Source organism: Strongylocentrotus purpuratus, unplaced genomic scaffold (genome assembly GCF_000002235.5).
Source record: "Strongylocentrotus purpuratus isolate Spur 01 unplaced genomic scaffold, Spur_5.0 spur5_scaffold_16, whole genome shotgun sequence".
NCBI lineage: Eukaryota > Metazoa > Echinodermata > Echinoidea > Camarodonta > Strongylocentrotidae > Strongylocentrotus > Strongylocentrotus purpuratus.
The window spans coordinates 22,791,924-22,813,495 of NW_022145601.1; the positions used below are offsets into that span (position 1 = coordinate 22,791,924).

The 21,572-nt window shown below is 40.3% G+C and overlaps 1 protein-coding gene across 2 annotated transcripts in view; it reads right to left on the minus strand.

Annotated features, from left to right (window-relative positions):
• LOC583823 (arachidonate 5-lipoxygenase) overlaps window positions 1-21,572 on the minus strand; it is a 42,220-nt gene that overhangs the window by 10,465 nt on the left and 10,183 nt on the right. The window contains exons 2-5 of one of the 2 annotated variants that reach the window (XM_783716.5): window positions 6,263-6,307; window positions 4,826-4,954; window positions 3,908-4,005; window positions 144-276 (exon numbers count right to left, since the gene is read on the minus strand). In XM_783716.5, coding sequence (XP_788809.3) covers window positions 144-276; window positions 3,908-4,005; window positions 4,826-4,954; window positions 6,263-6,307 — 405 coding nt within the window. The remainder of the gene's footprint in view (window positions 1-143; window positions 277-3,907; window positions 4,006-4,825; window positions 4,955-6,262; window positions 6,308-21,572) is intronic. The other variant, XM_030987060.1, reaches the window with a different exon arrangement.

Consider the following 21,572-nt stretch of genomic DNA (forward strand, 5'->3'; position numbering starts at 1 on the left):
AAATTTGTTTGTCAACAAATTCTATCTATGAATGATATTTTCTGTATACAAATAATAGATAAATAAATAAATAAACAAATATTACATTGGCGACAATTTTGAAAGGATCTGTCTAGTAACGACAAGAAGAGATTATTCATTACCTTTCGCCCATCTGTACAAGGCAAGTCTTTGAGAACCTTGTGGTCGATGATGAAAAGACGCTTCTTCTCGATGGCTTCCGACACAGTTAGGCCTTCCAGAAGAGGTTCAACATCCTTCTCGTCCACGGCGAAACTGAGAGGAGGGAAAAAAAACTGATAAACTCTAATTTGTTCTCTTTTCCTATTTTAATGGCATACGGTCAGTATGGTATTATCCTGTAGAAGTCCATCGAGTTCAACTGTGAAGGGTTTTGAACATGTTTTTGTTGTGTGTGTGTGTGTGTGTGTGTTTACCAAAAATAGCTTTCGCATGAATGGTTGGTTTGGTTTCTTGTTAACATGGGCGTGTGCAGGATTTTGGGATGAGGGAGGGGGGGGGGGGGGGGGTGAAACATAGTGTTTTGGGTCAAAGTAAATATAAGCAATCGGGCTAAACTCAGTGGCTAATGGTGGGGGTCCAGGGGCAACCCCCCCCCCCTAAGCTCCTGGGTTTCCAGTGTTTTAAAGACGCGGTAACGCCTCTCCCGCATAAGTTTTCTTCCACTTTCTAGACAAGTTTTTCTCCTAGAAATGTAAAACTCACTTATGGCATAAAGGTTATACTCGCGTGATGTGTGATACCTGTAATATGGTGGAATCTTCAAATTCGTTAAAGCCCCAGTCCCATATAAAGCCGGACCAGCACGGACGAGCACGGACCACTCCGGACCATCCCGGACCATGGTCTGGGGTGATCCGGGATGGTCCGGGATGTTTTGTTCAAAAAAGTGTGATGCTTTTAAGCTACAGTCCCATATACGTCCCGGACCGTCCCGGACCATCCCGGACTCCATCCGGGGTGATCCGGGATTCGGTCCGTGTTGACACCGTGTTGGCACCGGGGTGGTCCTGGATGGTCCTGGATGGTCCTGGGCGGTCAATAACTCACTCCCGGACTGCCACGGATCAACACGGACCGCCCCGGCGCCACTACGGATGACCCCGGACCCAGCACGGTGGCTACACGGATCACCCCGGATCAAACTATTGTCCCGGACCGTCCCGGACCACCCCGGCAGTTTTTGACCGTCAAAAACATCCGGGGTCGACTCCCGGACCGCCCAGGACCATCCAGGACCATCCAGGACCATCCAGGACCATCCAGGACCACCCCGGTGCCAACACGGTGTCAACACGGACCGAATCCCGGATCACCCCGGATGGGGTCCGGGATGGTCCGGGACGGTCCGGGACGTATATGGGACTGTAGCTTAAGAAAGAGAGAGTTTGTTAGGAATACATTATCACATGATCATGTTATGCTTCATTGAATTAACAATTGACGAATATCCCGATAAATCATTAATTCGAATGAAGACGTTACGAATTTAAATGCGCAGATTATCTATTTAAACTAACTAATTTTGAACATTTCAAAATATGAAATGCACGAGACCCAGATTCCGGAATATGAAACTATATTGTCAAATCATGACTACATGTTTGTCTAGTCATAATTATTCAAAATATGAGAGCATTTCCAGAGTAAAACTCTCTTTTGGTAATTATATGAAACGATAACGGAAAGCATATGTTCATTCCTTTTCGCTTAGTACAAACAAAACATCATCTTTATATTATTCAAAGACTTCCGTGATTTTGTCACTGAATGGAAAAGTACGCAACCCCCCCCCCCCCCCCCCCGACACTCGCATACACGTGTTTTCTCGTGTGGTTTCATTAAAAATAGGAAAACGAGAAGAAAGCAGTTAAAAGAGATTTTTTTTCACGCTTTGTGTTCCATGCCAAACCTGACAGACCTAACACTAAGTAGAGAGTAATTCCAGGAGGAGTTCTATTATATAATGACTTAAAAGTCATCAAACTTACAAGCAAACTGTCAAGCTTGAAGATGTTGGGTGTCCAAAATCAGCCTTTTCACATCACCTAGTAGAAGCTTTGCGTTCTATGCCAAACCTGACTGAACTGATACTAAGTGGAAATGATTTCAAGGAGGAGTTCTATTCTACACTGTATGCAAAGGCGTCAACCTAATACAGATCTAAACTGTCAAGCTTGAAGATATCGAGTGCCCAAAATCAACCACTTCACATCACCTAGTAGAAGCTTTGTGTTCCATGCCAAACCTGACTGAACTGACACGAAGTGGAATGATTTCAAGGAGGAGTTCTATTCTACACTAAAGGGAGAGAAATATTCTATTCTACACTAAATGCAAAGGCGTCAACCTTACAGCTGAAGAGTACATCACGAGTCAAATTATGCGCCCTCAAGACACCTCCAACATCAAACAAGGAAGATGAAGAGGAATTAGTTCCACCAATAAAAGGAAATAAAATTCCAGCAAAAATAAGAAGCAATCAGAGAAAAAAAAAGAAGAGGGCACATGATAGCGACGACAGCGAGTCGACTCCCGTTGTGAAAATTAAAAAAGAAATCAGATGAGGACTATAGCAGATAGAAAGAACAGACAAAGCAGGAATATGATAGGAGGAGCAGGAGGAGATACGACGATGACGAAGCTTGGAGTTTATACCATTCTATCAAATACGATTATGACGAAACCAAAGTTAAGAGAAGAGAAGATGAACAGATGGATCGGAATAATCGTTGGGATAGGGAACGAGAAGACAAACCAAGGATGGATAAAAGAGGAAGGAGGGATTTGGATGGAGAGAGGGAAAGTGACAGAAAGGGAGATAGAGAGGAGCGGAGGAATGATAGAAGTGGAGAGAGAGAAGACAAAAGAGATGGAGAGAAGGAAAGAGATAAGAGAGATAGAGAATGTGAAAGGCAACGAGACAGCAGAGATAGGGATGGGGGAAAATATAGGAGGAATAGAGATAGAGAAAAGGAAAGAAATAAGAGAGATAGAGAATGTGAAAGGCAACGAGACAGCAGAGATATTGATGAGGAAAGAGAAAGCGAAAGACATAGAAGGGACAGAGACAGATTTGCTGGATCTCTTGCTGGATCTCTTGCTGGATCTCTGTATTATAAGTGGTACCTTCGGTTGATTCTCATTTGATAGATTGAGCGTTCAAATTTCTGCCTAATGTGTTTGTCCCTATATACTGCATTCCCAGATGTATTTACAGTCTCCCAAGGAATGAAATGGATACCTATCAGATGTATTCTTGAAATTCAATTTTTACTGATATAGGTAGCCAGAGTTAAATCCAAGATGATAAATTCTACATCTCTTTTGAAGTCCATAAGTAGGTGTCATGGCAAAGTTGTTCATTCACTTGACTCTCAATTCAAGGGTGGAGGGTTCGAATCCCAGCCCAGCATTGTGTGTGGGTCAGCCTAATTCAAAGACTAGGCTCTGTATAAGCTTGGCTTGTTAGAACTCTCGTGAGTAATGTGCCGCAAGATTCCATATCCTTAAACTGCTGCCGAACAGAGCAACAAGACCAGGCTCTGTAATTATTAGGATTTCTGTCCAGTAGTGTCGTGTTTGTGCCATCAACCTGGATCGACCAAATTAATTGATTCATAATATATATAATATAAAATGAGAGTAATATTAATTGCTTCATTCTTTTAATTAAATGTAATGTTAATTGTTATTGTATAATTGTGTTAATTGAGGGCACGCTACAATTATAGTCCTATCTCGCACCCCGGGAAAGATACATTAATCTTGATCTCAGGAGACACGAACGAATATGAAGGATGTAATCATGCATATCTATCAACAAGGTGTCATAAGGTAAATAATGTAAAATACATTGATTTTTGAAGAATAAATGCAGTCTTACTTGGGCGGTATCTTGGTGCAAAGTCGGATCATAGCTGGGTTGCATCCTGAAAGTCTCTGAGTACCAAACTCTTTATCTGACCTCCAGTTGGCCATCACCTTTTGAAGAAAAAAACAATAAATTAGATTCAAAAGTGTTTTTATCATGCAATTCTGTCAACAAAAGCGTGAGAAGGCAAATAAGGGGACATTGTCAATTTGATTGATGTACGAAGTGAAGCCACTAACACTAGGTCCAGGGTTTCTCTAGCGTAGGCATATTTCTAATTCTGGAGGGGGAACGTACTCACAACGTGAGCTAATTCTGAAGACGTATAAACAGAACTGGTTTCTGATAAAGAAAGTACCATTACACTGCACTAGAGCTGAAATATATACCATTATGATCATGATTGAGAGGGGGTATTCTACCAGTACGTGCAATATAGTGGCCCATGTTGTCAGATGTAATGGCTTAGTCGTCTATTCACTTCATGTCTATGGTTTTCATGGTTACCCCCACTCTCAATTTCATCCACCCACGGAGCTTTCCAGGATCAAAAACCGAATAAGTGATAGATAAACCCTCACAGTGGCTCACACACATCCACAAACCCATACCACATCCACGCCCACCCACATTAATTGTTTACACATGTACAATCTCCCCAAACTGCCAATGACAGTAACTAAAATCAGCCAAAAGTCCAGTTGCAGACCATTTTAACCTGACCAATCTTCAGGGCGTAGCCTACAGGCTAAGGGCCCGTGCCCCATAATTTCGTTTCGGAAGGGGTGCTGTTGCCCAAGGTACCCCTGAAAAAGGTCGAGAACGCACACTGAAATGTAAAATGGCTATGAAGTATGCTGGCTATGTTTTTTTTAAATACACTATTAGCACACCTCCAACAAGCAAATCCTCAATATTTATAACACATACACTTGGGATCGGGAAGTGCGGGGGTTTGTAAATGTTCTTCAGATCTTCTAACGACGTCCATCTCTCGGTTTTGTATACAGTCAGTCTGTGCTCAAGCTTCAGTTTCAACTCCAATGACTTGAGATCCCACTGCGATTGCGGTGAGAAAATTATGCGGAGCGTCAAAAAGAAAGTGAAAAGGAACGAAAGAAAAAGATAGCGTTAAAGGTATACCATGTCCCATTTGCAGCATTATGTAGAACTTCGCAGGAATTATGAATATGTCACGTATGTCCTATTCGTGAACAGTGTCGTAATATTTAAATTATGCAAGAAAACCCGTTTACTTTATAGACTTACTGTCAGGCTCTATTGAGTGAGTGAGTGACTGACCTTTTTTTTTCTTTGGTAATAACATACATAAAATGAGCTGTAAAAGGTACATGAGCATTTGTCTACATCGATAACCCAATTCTTGTAATGGCCAAAATTAAACTGATTGAATCATTGTGCAGCACGAAATGTACGACCATGCGGTACAAGGGTTACTAAATGAATTGCAATCACTAAAGTCGACTCAAACATTTGTATATAATTTTTATATAATAACTGTGTATATGTGACTGTGCTCGGGAAGGTAGGGGGATTTGTAGAGTTTGGGAATGGAGGGGGAGGGGATATGTAAGATTGTATGTATGTCTGACCATGTGAGCGTGTCTGGTATGTATGTCTGTCTTTTCGTAAGACTTTGATCTATAATATTCATTCAGTATAATTAATTTGAAGACATTATGTACTGTGTATTAAACTATATTATGTATTTCTGAGGGATGTACAATTTCCTTTACATTTTGATATGTTATGTATTAATCAATTAAGATGTATGGATTTTGTATTTTGTACTGAAGGAATACAATAAAGAATGCTACAAAACAAAACAAAAACTAATGGTCATTATTTTCCCATTTAAAGACATTTTCAAACCTTTTCGTTTTGAGGGAAGTTCTCAATTAGTTTTATCTTTCAAATGCCGTTGAAATTCATCCTTTTCACTTTTTTGCCGTGCAAATGAGACATACTACTATTAAAGACACGCATGCATGCCTAATTCCACACGTACATAAATATTGATTTCATTACGTTCTTATTTTTGGTTGCCCTGAGATATCTATGTATTTTATGTTCTGAAACAATATATGTTAATGTATTATTCTTTTGAAGAAAAAAATGTAAAGTGCATACATATATTCTATATAATGCTGAGCACTTTCCATCGTTATCATTATCATTATTTATGATTTATTAAATTTATTATCATCATCGTTATTATTATCATTATTATTATCATTATTATTATGTATCATTATTATTATTATCATCATCATCAGTATTATTATTATTATTATTATTATTTTCACTATCATTATTAGTATTACAACTAATCTTGTCCTTTATTACCTGGGCACTGAAGGAGAACATGTCGTCTTTAGGAAGATGGGCAACCTAAAATACAAAAAGAAAAAGACGAAATATTAAGCGAATTCAGTTTGTTCTTATTTATAAAAACTCATCAATAAATCAATCCTGATCATGAGATTTAAATCAATTAATCTCGAGCTCTTCATCTGGAATGAAATGTGTTGATTAGATGGGAATAACCAGGTGAAAAACGCTGAAACTTATACCTTACATTTATTCAATTACTTATTAAAACAAACAACTTTTAACAGGATAACATTGATCAGCTCGCAGGCTGCTTTACATAATGGTCCTGCATAAAGAAGGAAAATACAAATTTAAGAACTGACAAGAGTATTCACCAGAAAAATACGGTTGTTTACAAATGGTAAAAATAGAAACAACATAAATAGAAAAGAACACATTAGGGAAAAACGGAAAGATGGTGGGGGGAATTTGCATATATATACATATATATATATATCTTGAGGAAAAATACATCGATGGATAAGTAGATCTCCAAAAGTTATTGAGAAGTGTAGTATAATCAATTATAAAATAAAAATAAAACAAGAAATGTATAAGCAGCCGCATAGGCCTTGACCAAACAATTATATTAGACAGATATCAAAATATACAACGTAACGTAAGTATATGTAATTTCCTAGATAATAGGGTTAGCAATCATTTTAGTTAGTTATTGCATATAATGCTGTAGTTATAAGGAGAAACGGTAGCGAAAAATTTCATCGACTAAAGGAAGATTTTTTATGTATTAGTATTTAATCGTTTACATAGAGTTTCCTGAAAAAGAACACCCAATTTTCTGGAATTTAATGGAATTTTCCTTAAATTTAAAAAATGCCTGAATTTGTTATTTGAATGAATTGCTATGGGGAGACCAAAGTCATACGACTTATCGCACAGTACCAGATTATGAATTTTAAACTTTAAAGTTTGCAAACAACAATTTATACTCCACCAATAGGAAAGGGGTAGAACTATACATTTCTCAGCGGTGGTTCCAGGGTTTTTAAGGGGGCGGGGCGGGGGCGAAAGCAACGAGGGCACAAAGCACATTGCAATCGCACGTAAACGCTAGCCCTTCTGAATGGGGTCAAGAGGCAGAGCACAGATACAGAGCACACATATATATATTTATATATCAATTATTTATTGGGGCTTATTTTGCTTTCCAATGGATCCGTACAACATGGCAGAAATTGGGGGCCTGCTGGGAATTACGGGACGGAGCCCCATGACGCTCTCAAGTTTTAGCAATTCAGAACCTTTAAGATGACCGTCTTGAGCTATGGAAACTCACACTCTTTCCTAAGGCCAATTTTATACAACAGCGGGTTGTCTTTGGAACCACTTCTGTCTTTACTAATGGGATCACTATTAGTGCCCCTGGTGGGTCGCAAGGTTGCAGTGCCCCAGCCAGTGATCCAGGAGTCGAAGCCCTCGGAAGCTATACAGTTTAAGCAATTCAGAACATTCTACATAGCCGTCGTGAGCAATAAAAACTCTTATCCTTCCCTTTAAGTTTAAATGGCACTGCCCCTATTGTGTGCTCTTTTTAAAGAGCACAACAAAGCCCTCAGATTAGGCATTCCATCTCATTCAGTAATAGAACGCCCTAAATACTGAACACAACATTCAATGGGATGATGCTATTAACGTTAGGCAGTGGCGGATCCAGGGGGGGGGGGCCGAAACGGCCGCGCCCCCCCCCCCTATTGGCGGCGCAAACGGAAGAAAAAAAAGAGGAAGAAAAAAAGAGAAAAAGAGAAAGGAGAAGAGGAGGAAAAGAAAGGAGGAAAAGAAAGGAGAAGAGAAAAGAAAGGAGAAGAGAAAGGAAAAAAGAAGAGAAAGGAAAAGAGAAGAGAAAAGATAAAGAACAAAGCCCCCCCCCCCCTCCCTCCCGGAGGGACCGAATTTGTGTTTCCAAAATTTCAGATAAAGAGGTACTTTTCACGCAACAAAGTCCGGCCCGTAATACACAAAAATCCGGCCCGTACTGACTTTACACACCGGAGATAGAGGGGTGCTTTCAAAGAGAGGGAACATACATGTGCGTACCTTAGATAACACTGAGTGGGTGGGGTGGGGGGCAGGGCTCAAATTAATTTTTTGTCCACGGGGGCTCTTCCCCCGAAAAAAGAGCCCCCGTGAGCCTTCTCACGGGGCTCTTTTATTACTGACGGGGGCTCTAAATACAAATATCCATTGAATTGGTACCTATGATACTCCTCAATTATTTGCTATTTCATCATTATCATTTCAATCAGCATTTTCCCTCTTACAAATTTACAAGCTACATAGCTGTTACTGGCCTGTGTATATAATATATACGCATACAACACTGATCTTTATGATGTCTTTAACGTGACATATCTTCTTCTCCCCTTGCAAACGAAAAAGAAAACATGGTCATTAAAAGGGATTAAGCGACAAATAATGATTGTGATTCAAATTGATGCGAATATTTGTTTGAATAAGCACTATTATTCACCCGAATCATTTTTGTAAAAACAACTTTTACAAATCTCAGCCATGCTTACTGAGTTGAGACGTTCCATTCAATTTGAAATACCCATTACATAATACACTTCCCTTAATCTCAAAGTGATCTTACAGCACAGTGGCAGAATTGCATGGCTGAGATTTGTAAAAGTCGTTTTTACAAAGAAGATTCTGGTGAAAAGCATTGCATATTCAAAAAAATCCTTGCATCAATTTGAATCACAATGATTATTTGTCGCATGGTCCTTTTATTAAATAACCTTGTTTTCTGTTTTGTTTGCAGAGGGAGAAGAAGCTATGTCACGTTAAGAAATCATAAAGATCAGTTGTATTTTGCGTATATACATATGATACCAGAACAAATGTTGATTATCAGAATGTCATTTTGGAATACCTCTATACAAATACCACATTGTCTTTAGCCCGTATCAGTATTAGTATGATCCAATATAAAGCTATTATTCTTTATTTAATTCAGTATGATGCTTTTCCCCAAAAATAGTTTTGCCTTTTTTTTTAGGGTTGAGACGCTAAGAAATGTTTTCAAATGTACATTACATTGCAAAATGATGGTGGTTCTCTCTCTCTCTCTCTCTCTTTATTTTAATCATGCATTATCAACTACATATAAAGCAGCAACCAAAAACTTAGGGTTATCTGAGATAGGTGAAAGTAGGAGTTAAAAAGAAAGTCATGTTAAAACGGCGCTTCACTTCCCCCCGCCCCCTGAAAAAAATAAAATAGATTAGTAGTCCTCCTCTCCAGAATCCCCCTCCCCCCTCCCCCCGCTTTAATATTACACTTTCACTTGGCAGCCCAAGGGGGCCGGGGGGGGGGTGGGAGGAGGTTAAACCCCCTACCCCCCCCCCCCCGCCGTAGATCTGCCCATGTTATCATATCATTCCACGCAGGGGCGACGATCCCGGGGGGGGGGGGGACGGGGGACACGTCCCCCCTCAATCTTTTTAGGTCGCTACGCTCCCTCGCATAACATCCTCGTAAAACAAATTCGCATTTCGTCCCCCCGGTCATTAACAGAAATCGCCGCCCCTGATCCACGACATTTTGGTCTTCCTCTTCTCCTCAAAAGGGACTTTTAGATTTGCGTGGACGTGGACGTGTTACGTCCTTTTAAGGCACTGGCAGTGCCTTAAAAGGAGGTCACACGTTGCAGTCCACGTTCTCATCGTACAAATCTAAAAGTCCCTAATATTGATTTACTGGTCGAGGTTCATTTATATGCTGACATCGAAAAACTTCTCCAGGCCATGACCATGGCGCGGGAGCGTGCACACGCACCGCTACTAACGGCGCAGTAGGCCTATAACCACTGCTGACGGCGGCACTGCACTGCGAGCTGAATCGGTAATAATAGGCCTACCCATAAAACGAGAAATCTTGCACGCTAATCTTAGTTCCATTTCATTGGTTTAAGGTTTGAAAATTGAAACTCAATATTGTGTTAAAGTTATAACAGAAAAGATTATCTTTATTTTATAATTCCACCGGGGCGATTTTTAATTTTGCAATCACCCCCGTGAGCAACCTGACGGGGGCGATTTTGTAGCTCACGGGGCGAATCGCCCACCGCCCCCGTGTATTTTGAGCGCTGCGTAAAACCCTGAGATTCTGGGGGCGCCACCCCCTAGGCCTCACTCCAAATTAGTGACCTGCCAGTATCACAAATAAACCTTATCAAAATGCTCATCTGACCGTAATTAAATGCCTAAAGAACTCCTGAGCTTCATGGGGCTCCGCCCATGACTCCCGCCTGGGCTTTGCCCCTGGACCCCACGCCAATTTAAGCTTTTTGCTTCGCTCGCTTTGCTCTACCTGATCGTAAATACTTGAGCCCCCCCCCCCCACACACACACACACACAAACACACACACACCCAAACGTTTCTGCTCATTATGCCACTGGCCCCTCTTGCTCACTATGTTCCCTCGTCCCTCGCATTTCGTCCGCCCCCCCCCCCTGGTCATGAAAAGAAATCGCCGCCCCTGATTACGATTGTAGAAGCCCTAATTGATTGGAGAGCCAGCAAGCTAGCTTAAATATACCCTCTTTTCTGTCGTCGTGTATTTCTTTGTTTTACCTTTGATCTATCCTCTTCTCTTTCTTTATGGATTTCCCTGTTTTTCCTGCTTCATATCCTCTCCCCCGCCCCCCCCCCCCCCCCTCCCCACTCCGGGTCGGAATGACCGCATGCGTGTTACCAAAATGTCCGGTAAAGGGGTACTTTTCACGCACCAAAGTCCGGCTCGTACATACACAAAATTGACTTTACACACCGGACTTAGGGGGTGTTTTCAAAAGGAGGGAACACGCATATGCGTACCCTAAATAACACTGAGTTGGGGGGGGGGGGGGGTCCTCTCCACTCTCCTTATGTATTTCTTTGTTTTCCCTTTTCTATTATCTTCAATTCCCTGGGTGTAAGTGCTTTAAACACATGTACAATATTGCTGCTGGTGATTGTAAGCGGTGTGCGTTGATGACTCTTTCACCAGAGCACTTCTAGGATTTTTTTTCGCAAAAATAGCCAAACAGTTGTGTAAAAAAAAATATGCGCGTCCAGGCCGCGTCTTATTTTTTTGTACCACGGCGAGCCCAGATTCCAGTATGAACTCATTTTCATACATAACAAGCTGCGAAAGCTTGCAAAGAGGTCACAAACAATTGGACTATTATTGCTTTGCTTCACTATTTATAAAGGAAAAAATCTAAATAAACTGAGATTCCAACCTTTACGTCAACTCCAAAGTTCTATTAGTAACACGCTGTCTTTACCGATTGAAATGACGATGAGTTGATGACAGATTGATTTGTATAACTAGATTTGTAATACTTGTTTTGAACAAGTATAGGTGGGCTGTTTCAATTAAATTTAAAGGGCACATTTGTGATAGCTTATTGTCTCAGCTTCAACATACTCGAAGCTCAGCAAAAACGAAGCTAAAACGACAGATATATTGCTCGCGAAAGACGTGAATGAAGAATCCAGTTTTGAGAAAGAGTCATGTCCCATAGAGAATACACGCAAAATGTGAAAAATTGACATGCCTCCTTTAATCGCAAAAATACGCCATGATGCCTTTGTCAAAATGAAGGATAATAGTTACTGCATTTGTAGAAAATTGTCTCAGCTGGAACATATAAAAATTTGGAAGAAAATCGATCAATATTTACAGAGATACAATCAATTTTCCATAAATATGCTGACGTCATAATATGCAAATTGGAATTTTGAGTTCGGAGGCCATTTTGATGACGTCAGAAGTTAATTGAGGGTCAAATGAGACATGAAAAAATATCTCCGAATCATACTCTATTAAAATATGAAACAAAATTGGGGTCACCTTGCATCCTAAAGAGCTACAATGGTTTTTGTATAGGCATGTTTTTGACCATATATGCTATGTATTACTAAAGCTCGCGCGAACGGAAATTTTTGTTAAACGGTCGATCATTCCGTTATTAATAGTCATAAAGAGACAAACATACTATCAATTTGTTTGTAAATATATGTGGAATATTATGAAGAAAAAAAAAATGGCGATTCTATGTTGTGCAATAGTTTTACGCGCGAAAACGCGCACGCATGCGCGTGTGCGCGATTTTGTATAAAATGCTTAGAATGGCCTAAAACGTATGCAAAATGATTTTGAGACGATTTTGAGCTTTTCGAAATTTTGCGCGCGCATTGACGCGCGGACGTACGCGCACGCCCGCGTTATTTGACCTGAATTGACCGGACGGATATTGACCTTGATCATGATAAATATGAATGAGAAATGCCTTTTGGTTATGAAGATATGATCATGAGTTGTTTTTCGTAAAATTTTACAAAATGGCGCCTAGATGACGTCATCAGTAAAGGTCAATGTTGAAAAAATATGTACATATGCCTATACATAATGTGCGCCAAATTTGAAGGCATTTGATTGAGCCATTTTCAAGTAATCGTGCTTACAAAAAAAGTGGTTAGATGTAAGAAAAATAAATAAATAAATAAATAAATAAAGGCAATTCTAACGAAATTATAAAGTGTTCTGTACGTTATACAGCCCACCTGATTAGTATCACCCTATTAACCACCCTACCGGATTCCACGTGCGCATGCGCTGGCTTCCTATGCGAATGCGCATTCGCCGGTTTCCCTCGCGAGCTCAATCTGGGCTCGCCTTGGTACGAAAAATAAGACGCGTCCAGGCCAGGGCCAAAGCAGCTAGCTAGTGAATGTTAACCATGTGTTAGATCATCATGGATGCTGTCAGGCAGTACTTGATCAGTGGGGTTTACCCTGACACTTTCTCCTAATTAAACCAGAAAAGATCATTAAGACGAAAGGCGGGCAATTTTCGAATAGGCAGCTATTATAATATTCGAAAACATAAATGCAATAGTGATGGTCGTGATGTAATGTTAACTAAAGAGGAACAGGACCGCATCTTGCGTTGTCTTCATGTTGTCTTCACTATATGGGTCTTGTCTTTTTGTGCATGCTACTTGTCTTCAAAACAAGTATCATCTAACTTGAAGTATAATAATAATGACTGGGCTTTCTGAGAGCAAGTTTGACCTGGCCGGGCCGGGGGCGGGGGGGGGGGGGGGGGGCGTAACACTTAGGCCACGGAAGGTCCATTCAACGCAAAAGTTTTACTGGATAATCACTTGCATTTAAATAATAGCGCTACAAATTTGCTACTCTACTGAATTATAATTCATGCAAATTTGGTATTCTATTTTTAAATATTCATTGAGAGAGAGAGAGAGAGAGGGGGGGGGGGTTGAGTACCGTATACGAGAGGAAAGTTAAAAGGTGAGGAGAACCATGAAGGACAACCACCCCCGATGACAATTACCCCCCACCCCCTCCCCGAAACTTACCACCCTTTTCATTATAGGGGAAGTCAGTCTCCACAAGACTCTTCACAAGTATACATGAAGTATTAGTGATAATCAATACTATGGAAAACAACATTACACAAAATAATTGTATGATACTTTAAATATGAATATTTTATATAGAACATAATAAATAATGAATTCGTGCATCCTGGAACATTAAGAAAAGCAAAAATTATGCAAGCTAGATAATTATTAATATACATGTAAAGGGAGAGAAAGATAGAGAGAGAGAGAGAGAGGGGAGAGGGGAGGGGGGAGGCGGTAGATAGAGAGTGGAACAAGGAAAACAAAAGTGGTGGGGGTAAACAGATGTGAGCACTGATACGAGAGGAAAGATAAAAGGTGAAAAAAAATAGAGTCGGCAGTGAGAACGAGAGAGAGAGAGAGAGAGAGAGAGAGAGAGAAGATAAAAAGAAAGAGAGAAAAGTAATGGTATACTGACATAAAAATAGAGAAGGGAGAGCCCGAGAGGGATGAATGAAAAGATAGATGAAACTGGAGGAAGACCAGGGTTTGTGTGAGAGAGAGACTGGAGATATGCACACTTTAAGTCGATTTTTAAGTTGTAGAACGCATTTCGCCAGTGGACTGATTTCGCCGTGATATACGCGGCGATATGCGTCCGACCCAAGACACATATCGCCGAAGACGGACGTGTATCGCCAACCAATTTTCGGCGTTCTGTGTCTTAGGACACAGAACGTCACCCGGTCACTCTGGCCCCTGACACCGGTGAAACACCGAAGCGCCGTGAGCAACTTGTATGGTGGATATGTGCGCTATATAAATATCAAGTAGTATTATTATTAATATTATGTAATGCTATAGGATATGGAATAGCAATTTACTCTTTAGGGACTTTTGAAACATGTAGTTGATTTCACAGTTGATTTCACTTTGTTGTTTTCACTGTTGATTTCACATTGTTGTTTTCACTGTTCGCAGTGCCAACGGCTGTGTATTATTATTACATGGCCCTGGGAAGCGGGGTGCTGGGGTGCTGCAGCACACCCTGCAATTTTTTTTCGTATGATATATTTAATGTTTATCATTATATGCTTCGTTTACAAAATTTTCACACAGCCGTCAGCCACAAATGAAGATTAGAAAGAATTATAACGTTTCTTTCACAAAATCCTATAAAATGTATCCCTCGAAGAGATTTTTTTTTTTAAATAAAAAAAAAATAAAAAAAAAAAAAAATTGTCCCAATTGGGGACCCCAAAATGACAGACCCCCCCCCCCCCCCCCCGTTCCCGGGGCCCTGTATTATAACTCATATCTGTTCATCGCCTCTACAAGGCTATTTGAATAAACAAAAGCTTTAATCAGGGGCGTACGCAGGGGGGGGGGGTGGTTTGGGGGGTTCAAACCCCCCCCCTTTGGTTTTTTTATGTGTGTAAACCCCCCTAAAAAAAACTAAACCCCCCCCCCCCCTTTGTTTTTTTTTAAATTGAAAAAAAAAAAAAAAAAAAAAAATTATGCCCTCGGCTAACGTAAAGTGACCTTACCCCCCCCCCCCCTCCATTTTTCCGAGACAAAAAAAAAAAAAAAGTGTCCGCTTACCCCCCCCCCCCCCCCCCCCCACTTATCGACTTTTCGGCCGGCGCGATTTTCAAATTTTGAAAAAATCCTGCGTACGCCCCTGGCTTTAATTGTTAGGCTTCCTGGAATAAGTTTCAATTGATGTTTAGAAATTTCTGTTTGAACCCAGTAGACCCCGCTGGTTCGAGGACAAAAGAAAATTCTTTTTTCTTTTTCAATAACAATATCGAAAACATGATAATAATTTACTGGGTGAAAAGTCAATAGTTTTTTTCACAGCAATAAACATCATAGTCGTGGTTAATTTTTGTACGTGGCACTACGAGCCAATGACATATCAGATAGTTTCATTAACACCAGGTTTACAATTTTAAAGAAAATTGAATTTAAATCCTTGACCATGATCTCTTATTCTTTCTCTCTCACTCTATTTCTCTCTCTCTCTCTCTTTCTTACAATACAATTCAGAAAATGCATGTGCCCTTTTGACCCCCCCCCCCTCCCCTCGGAGCTTCGTCACTGACTCTTATTCCGGACCGTAAGTCTTACAATTTAACACGTTTAAATGTACAGGTAACCTTGCACAAGTCGAAACCTCTTGGGACCACATAAATATATTAGACTAATAAGAGGTAAATAACATATGTTTTGCATTATCTAGTTGAAAAAGTTGTATCAATTTATTCAAGGTTAACTACAAAACAGATGTGTAGTATAAATTAGGAATAGGTTAAAGATGACCCCCCCCCTCTAAAAAATAAAAAAAAGTGCCGTATGTAGACAAACCCCCAAAAATGTATAGACTCCTTATGACAAAAAAGTTAGTGTGGAGCCCCGCACTTATGCAGGTTCCCAAACTATTTTGTTCATAGGCGGTCATGATTATAATTCTTTAGGGTTTGTATATGTTGAGGGCCCACGCTCAAATTTCAAAATTGTTGGGTTCAGAGCTCAATGTGGGGGCCATCTGTATGATAATCTTGTTTTTAGAAGTCCTACATGACACCGGCCGCTTAAAATCTCGAGCCGCGGATTCAAAGTTAAACGTTAAGAACAGCCCCTGCGGTCATCACTCTTTAGTGAGAAATTTGAAAAAGGGCACAATATTTTGGATGTCTTACGGTAGGGCCGCTTCACAACTCTTAATTTTGCCCTTCATTTGGATTCAGCTCATACCAAATCGCTTGTACTTGTATTGCCATCTAATGTAGGCGAGGAACTTCGAGGAACTTCAAAGAAAATTGTGTCTTCTAACTGGACAAATTTGTATATTTCTTCATATTTTTGTAGTGATCATTTGCTGATGTGATATCGTGTTATTTTACTTCATCCCTTGGCAGAAATTCGTAAGTTACAACTGTACTTGTTACTTCGCCCGTTGTGTTACCCATATTCCCAGCTATGACAATTAAGATACGGACGAACCGTTACCACGGTATACCTGGAACTTCTTCATTTAAGTATAAACTTCCGAAAGGAATTACATGTGACAGCATATATTTATTTCTTCAAGCTAATTTTAGCTAATTTTTTCGCTGGAGTATACAAACAAACCTTTTAAATAATGGCCCCTTTCTGCCTAAATGACCATTAAATATAGGTACGGGTCAGTTGTCGGCCTTATACATTTTGTCAGGACTTATACATTTTTGACTAAACAAATGGTGACAAGGTGTCAGTTGTTAGCGACACACCCCAGTCGGAACCAAATGTGAGTACCCCCCCCCCACCACATGGCATAATTTGTTAACCAAAAATAAAATATTTTATAAAGGAAGAAACCAATGAATTTATTAAAGATGAACATGAATAAACGATTGAAGAAATAAATTGTCACATGTCACCAAAAAAACGTTTTAGTTCTACTCATTTTGTTTTTCTTTTTACTTTCCTGAAATGGAATATGGAATATGAATAAACATTGTCACATTTCTTCCTCCAGGAAGAAAAATCACCCACATCCCCGTATACCCTATTATTAAGCGAGTACTCCCCCCCCCCCCCCCGAAAAAAAAAATCAAAAAACCAACAACAAAAAATCAAACATTTGAAAACATGTAAAAAGTACTAAAAAAAGACATATATCTTTTGTTATAGTTACAATGAATATTTAGGGACTCTAATTCTGTAGGCCTATTCTTAAACTACCATTGCATTGCTAATATAAGAAATGTTTTCATCAAAAGTTTTAATTACACAAAAATTACTCGAGTCTTGTCGGTACGGAGCCAGCTGATCTCTACACAGAGTACGTACATTCAAGAGAATTGCATACGATCCTTACAATAATATCAAATTGGCAACGCGCTATTTCTCGTCTGTTTCATGGTAGCTATGACCGCCCATTTTCGAAATATTTTCACCATGACGAGGTTTTCAATAGTTTTTTCGAGTTCATATTTGCAAAATCATATTATTTACATCGGCAAATGTGATTAGCTTTGGGAAATATTCGAATGGATTACATAATTTCATCGTACGATGGAGACGGAGAATGTGCTGTTTCACTCTCGTCGCACGGTGAGTTTATACACGTGTACGAACGGAGAGTTGGCGGTCTCGTTCACGCAAATTTCTCTTAAATAACTTGTCAATTAAACTTATGTTTTATACGAACGGCAAGGATTCAGTCACGGGAATAAGCTGATTTGGATTTTGTGTATTTTTATCCTAATTTCTGGCTACCAAAAACTATGTACCACAAAGTCAGTCCAAAAAAAGAAAACTAAGCCCTAAAATCGCGCTCGGCCCACGGTCTAATATCCAGTCACGTAATCGCACACACCCCCAGGCGCGGATCTACGGGGGGGGGGGGGGGGTTAGGGGGTTTAAACCCCCCCCCCCCCCCCTTGGGCGGCCCAAAACAAAAAACAAAACAAAAAGGAAAAAAAAAAAAAAAAAAAAAAAGAAAGAAAAAAGAACGCACGCTGGAGAGAAACCCTTTCAAGTGCAAATATTGTGAGAAGATATTCAACTCATCTGGTAACTTAACCAAACACATGATAACTCTGGATATAACTGTGTATTTACTCTTACTTGATTTAAAAAGACGTTATCATGCACTGCTTTTTATGGTCTCCATTGTGTTAATAGATGCCAGGAAAACATCACTTACGGAGTTCAAATAAACACCCCAAAAAAAAATCGGCTCGCCGCTTCGCGGCTCGTGGACGATGCTCTGCATCGTCATTATTTTGGTCAAACCCCCCCCCTTAGCTACCCCCCACGGACAATTACCCCCCGGAAATTTACCCCCCGGAGAATTACCCCCCAAGGACAATTACCCCCCGGAAAATTACCCCCCGGAGAATTACCCCCGAGGACAATTACCCCCCAAGGACAATTACCCCCCGGAAAATTACCCCCCGGAGAATTACCCCCCGAGGACAATTACCCCCGAGGACAATTACCCCCCGAGGACAACTACCCCCCGAGGACAATTACCCCCGAGGACAATTACCCCCCGAGGACAACTACCCCCCGAGGACAATTACCCCCCGGAAAATTACCCCCCGGAGAATTACCCCCCGAGGACAACTACCCCCCGAGGACAACTACCCCCCGAGGACAATTACCCCCGAGGATTTTAATTTATTTATGACGGAATAGATTTGTTTCGTAGAGGGGTTGTGTATAAACATATTTGCAATAATCATATTTAATTATATTTTATGTGAATGTATGATAAAAATATTGTTAAGGAAGAGTTTTCTAGTACTACAGTGCAAATAGGCGGGGAGCTCACAAGACACGTCACGGAGTTGCATATTTGTGTTTGCACCTTCAACAAATCATAATTTTCTAATTTTTAATTGGTGAAACTTCTTCAAACTCTAGGCCATATGAAAGCTAGAAACATCCACTACCTCCATTCCATCCTTGTGAAGTTTGACTTAATATGCCACATGTATTGAATCAAAGTCAATTGCCAGAAGACGCATGTATCAAATCAAAGTACGGAATTTACATTTCTTAGAAATTTAACAATACATTGCGCGCAGATGAGTACGCGTTACAGCCAGTCTCCCCCAAAATGGCACAACAAAGAAATTAGGATGTAAGATTTCAATGTTTATGCATCCTCTGTAACTTTTCTAATCAGCTGATCGTATATTTGTCTTTGTATGTATAATGGGCCCTCATCCATGATCTATTCCAAAATTAAGGTTTTCTTCATGTTTATAGATGTAATGTAATGTATAAATATATATATATATATATATATATTTCTGTTGTCATGGTGAACTAAAATATGTTTTCTTGTACTGTAATTTATTTTGAAATAAAAATTGCAGTCAAGTTAAATATATGGTATGCACAGTGCCATATTAAAAGAAAATAAGTATCCGCTCTCTGGTACATTAATCTCAATGATTATGTAATTCCAGAGCAGCGTTTTTCAACTAGGGTGCCGCAAGAGAATGTTAGTTACATAACAACATTTTTTTGGAAAACGTTGATTTTGTGAGGAAAAAAATATCAGAAACGGTAAGAGTATTTATTTAAGAGAAAAAAAAATGTAACAAAAATAATAAAATGTCTATCTTCCTTGCTCGCTGACAATATTTTGCGAATATATATCTTTTATTTCGAAATTAAATTGTTACCACACTCTCATTATATTTATAAACATGATAAATCAAGGCAACGAGAGGCCCGAATATCCTCATATTCGTGTATCAAGGTCATGACCGAATATATCACTTTATATTCGTGTACATTCGGCGGCGAGGTGCCCGTGTGACCGCGTAGAATGTAACCCGCACCGATCGTCCGCCTATTAGAGATCGATCGAGAGCGGAGAAAGAAGGAAGGAAAACTAAGGGAAAGGGAAAGATGAGACAAAGGGAAAGGAAGAAGAAAAAAAGAGGAAAGAAGGAGATCGGGGGGGGGGGCGAAAGGGCTTTGCCTCCCAGGCTGTTGCCCCCCCCCCCCCCCCAGCAAAAAGAAAGAGAGAAGGAAGAGAAGGGAAAGAAAAAAGGGAAAAGAGGAGATAAAGGGAAGGAAAGAAAAGAAGGGGGGATATCAGTTGCAGTTTTCCCGCCAACCTTATCCTATGTACAGGTCAATGAAGACTACTTTTTGAAACTTAAAGGGATTGGGTAACTTTGTCTCAGGTTCTGAAACAAAATCCTGGAATGATAGTTAGGGCTAGTTCTGATCGGAAAACGACCCAAATATCGGAGTATGGCTAGCTGCCCCAGGGCCTTGTTCTATATACGGATCAGGCGAAAAAATACTTAAACAATTTCGGGGGCTACTTTTATGACTTTTGGGGGCTCTTTTTAGCATTTCGGGTAATTCACCCCGAGCCCCCGTGTATTTTTTCCCCTGATACGGATAAGTGAGCGCCCTGATGGGTCCACTTCTAACTCGTGTTTTTAGCCCTTCTTTCTTTACTTTTTTCCTTTCCTTTCTTTTTCTTTCCTTTCCTTTCTTTTTTTTTTCAAAGAGGGGGGGGGGGGGGGTCTGTCGCCCCCGTATATCCGCGCTTGAGTGACACCCACATAAACTAACCTTATTTATTAACGAACAAAAAAATAAAGAAAGAGCTCCTCGACACCATAGGTGTAAGTATTCAGTCAGTTGCTACCCCCCCCCCCCCCCTCACCAAAATAAACTTTTAAAGTGATTTTTTTTCTTTTCTAATTTGATACCAGTGATTTACAGATGTTGCTGAAATGGCCTAATTTTCCGGGATTTTTCCTCACTTTTTAGTAAATTATACTTTTTATGCGTTTGTTGGAGAATGACAAATATCAAAATTTACAGTCAGGCAAGAAATGTGCTTATTTACTATTTAGAGGCCTACATGTCAGGTCCCGCGGAACGGCGGGCTTGGGGGCTCAAGCCCCCCCCCCCCCCACACACACACACTTTTGAAAAACTATATTGAAGAAAATTAAATAGAAAGAAACAGAAAAGAAAGTATGCTCATGTGACCGTAATTAAATGCCCATACCCCTGAGCTTCCGGGGGCTCTGCCCCCTGGACCCCACCTTAGGACCTAAGGCTGGCCGCTGGATGGTAATCTGACCTTAATTTGAATGCCTAAAACCCCTGCGCTTCCGGGGACTCCGCCCCTTGGACCATACGCCAATTAGTGACCTGCCAGTTTCATGAATAAAGTATTAGAATATGCTCATCTGACGGTAATTAAATGCCCCTACCCCCTGAGCATCCGCCAATTTGTGCTACGCTCTACCTTATCTTAAATACTCTAGCCTCCCCCACTCACATTCAACCCCATTTTTAATCATTTTTATTTCCCATTTAACTCCTACATTAACCCTCGAAACGCCCCCAAATACTTGGGGCGGGGCTT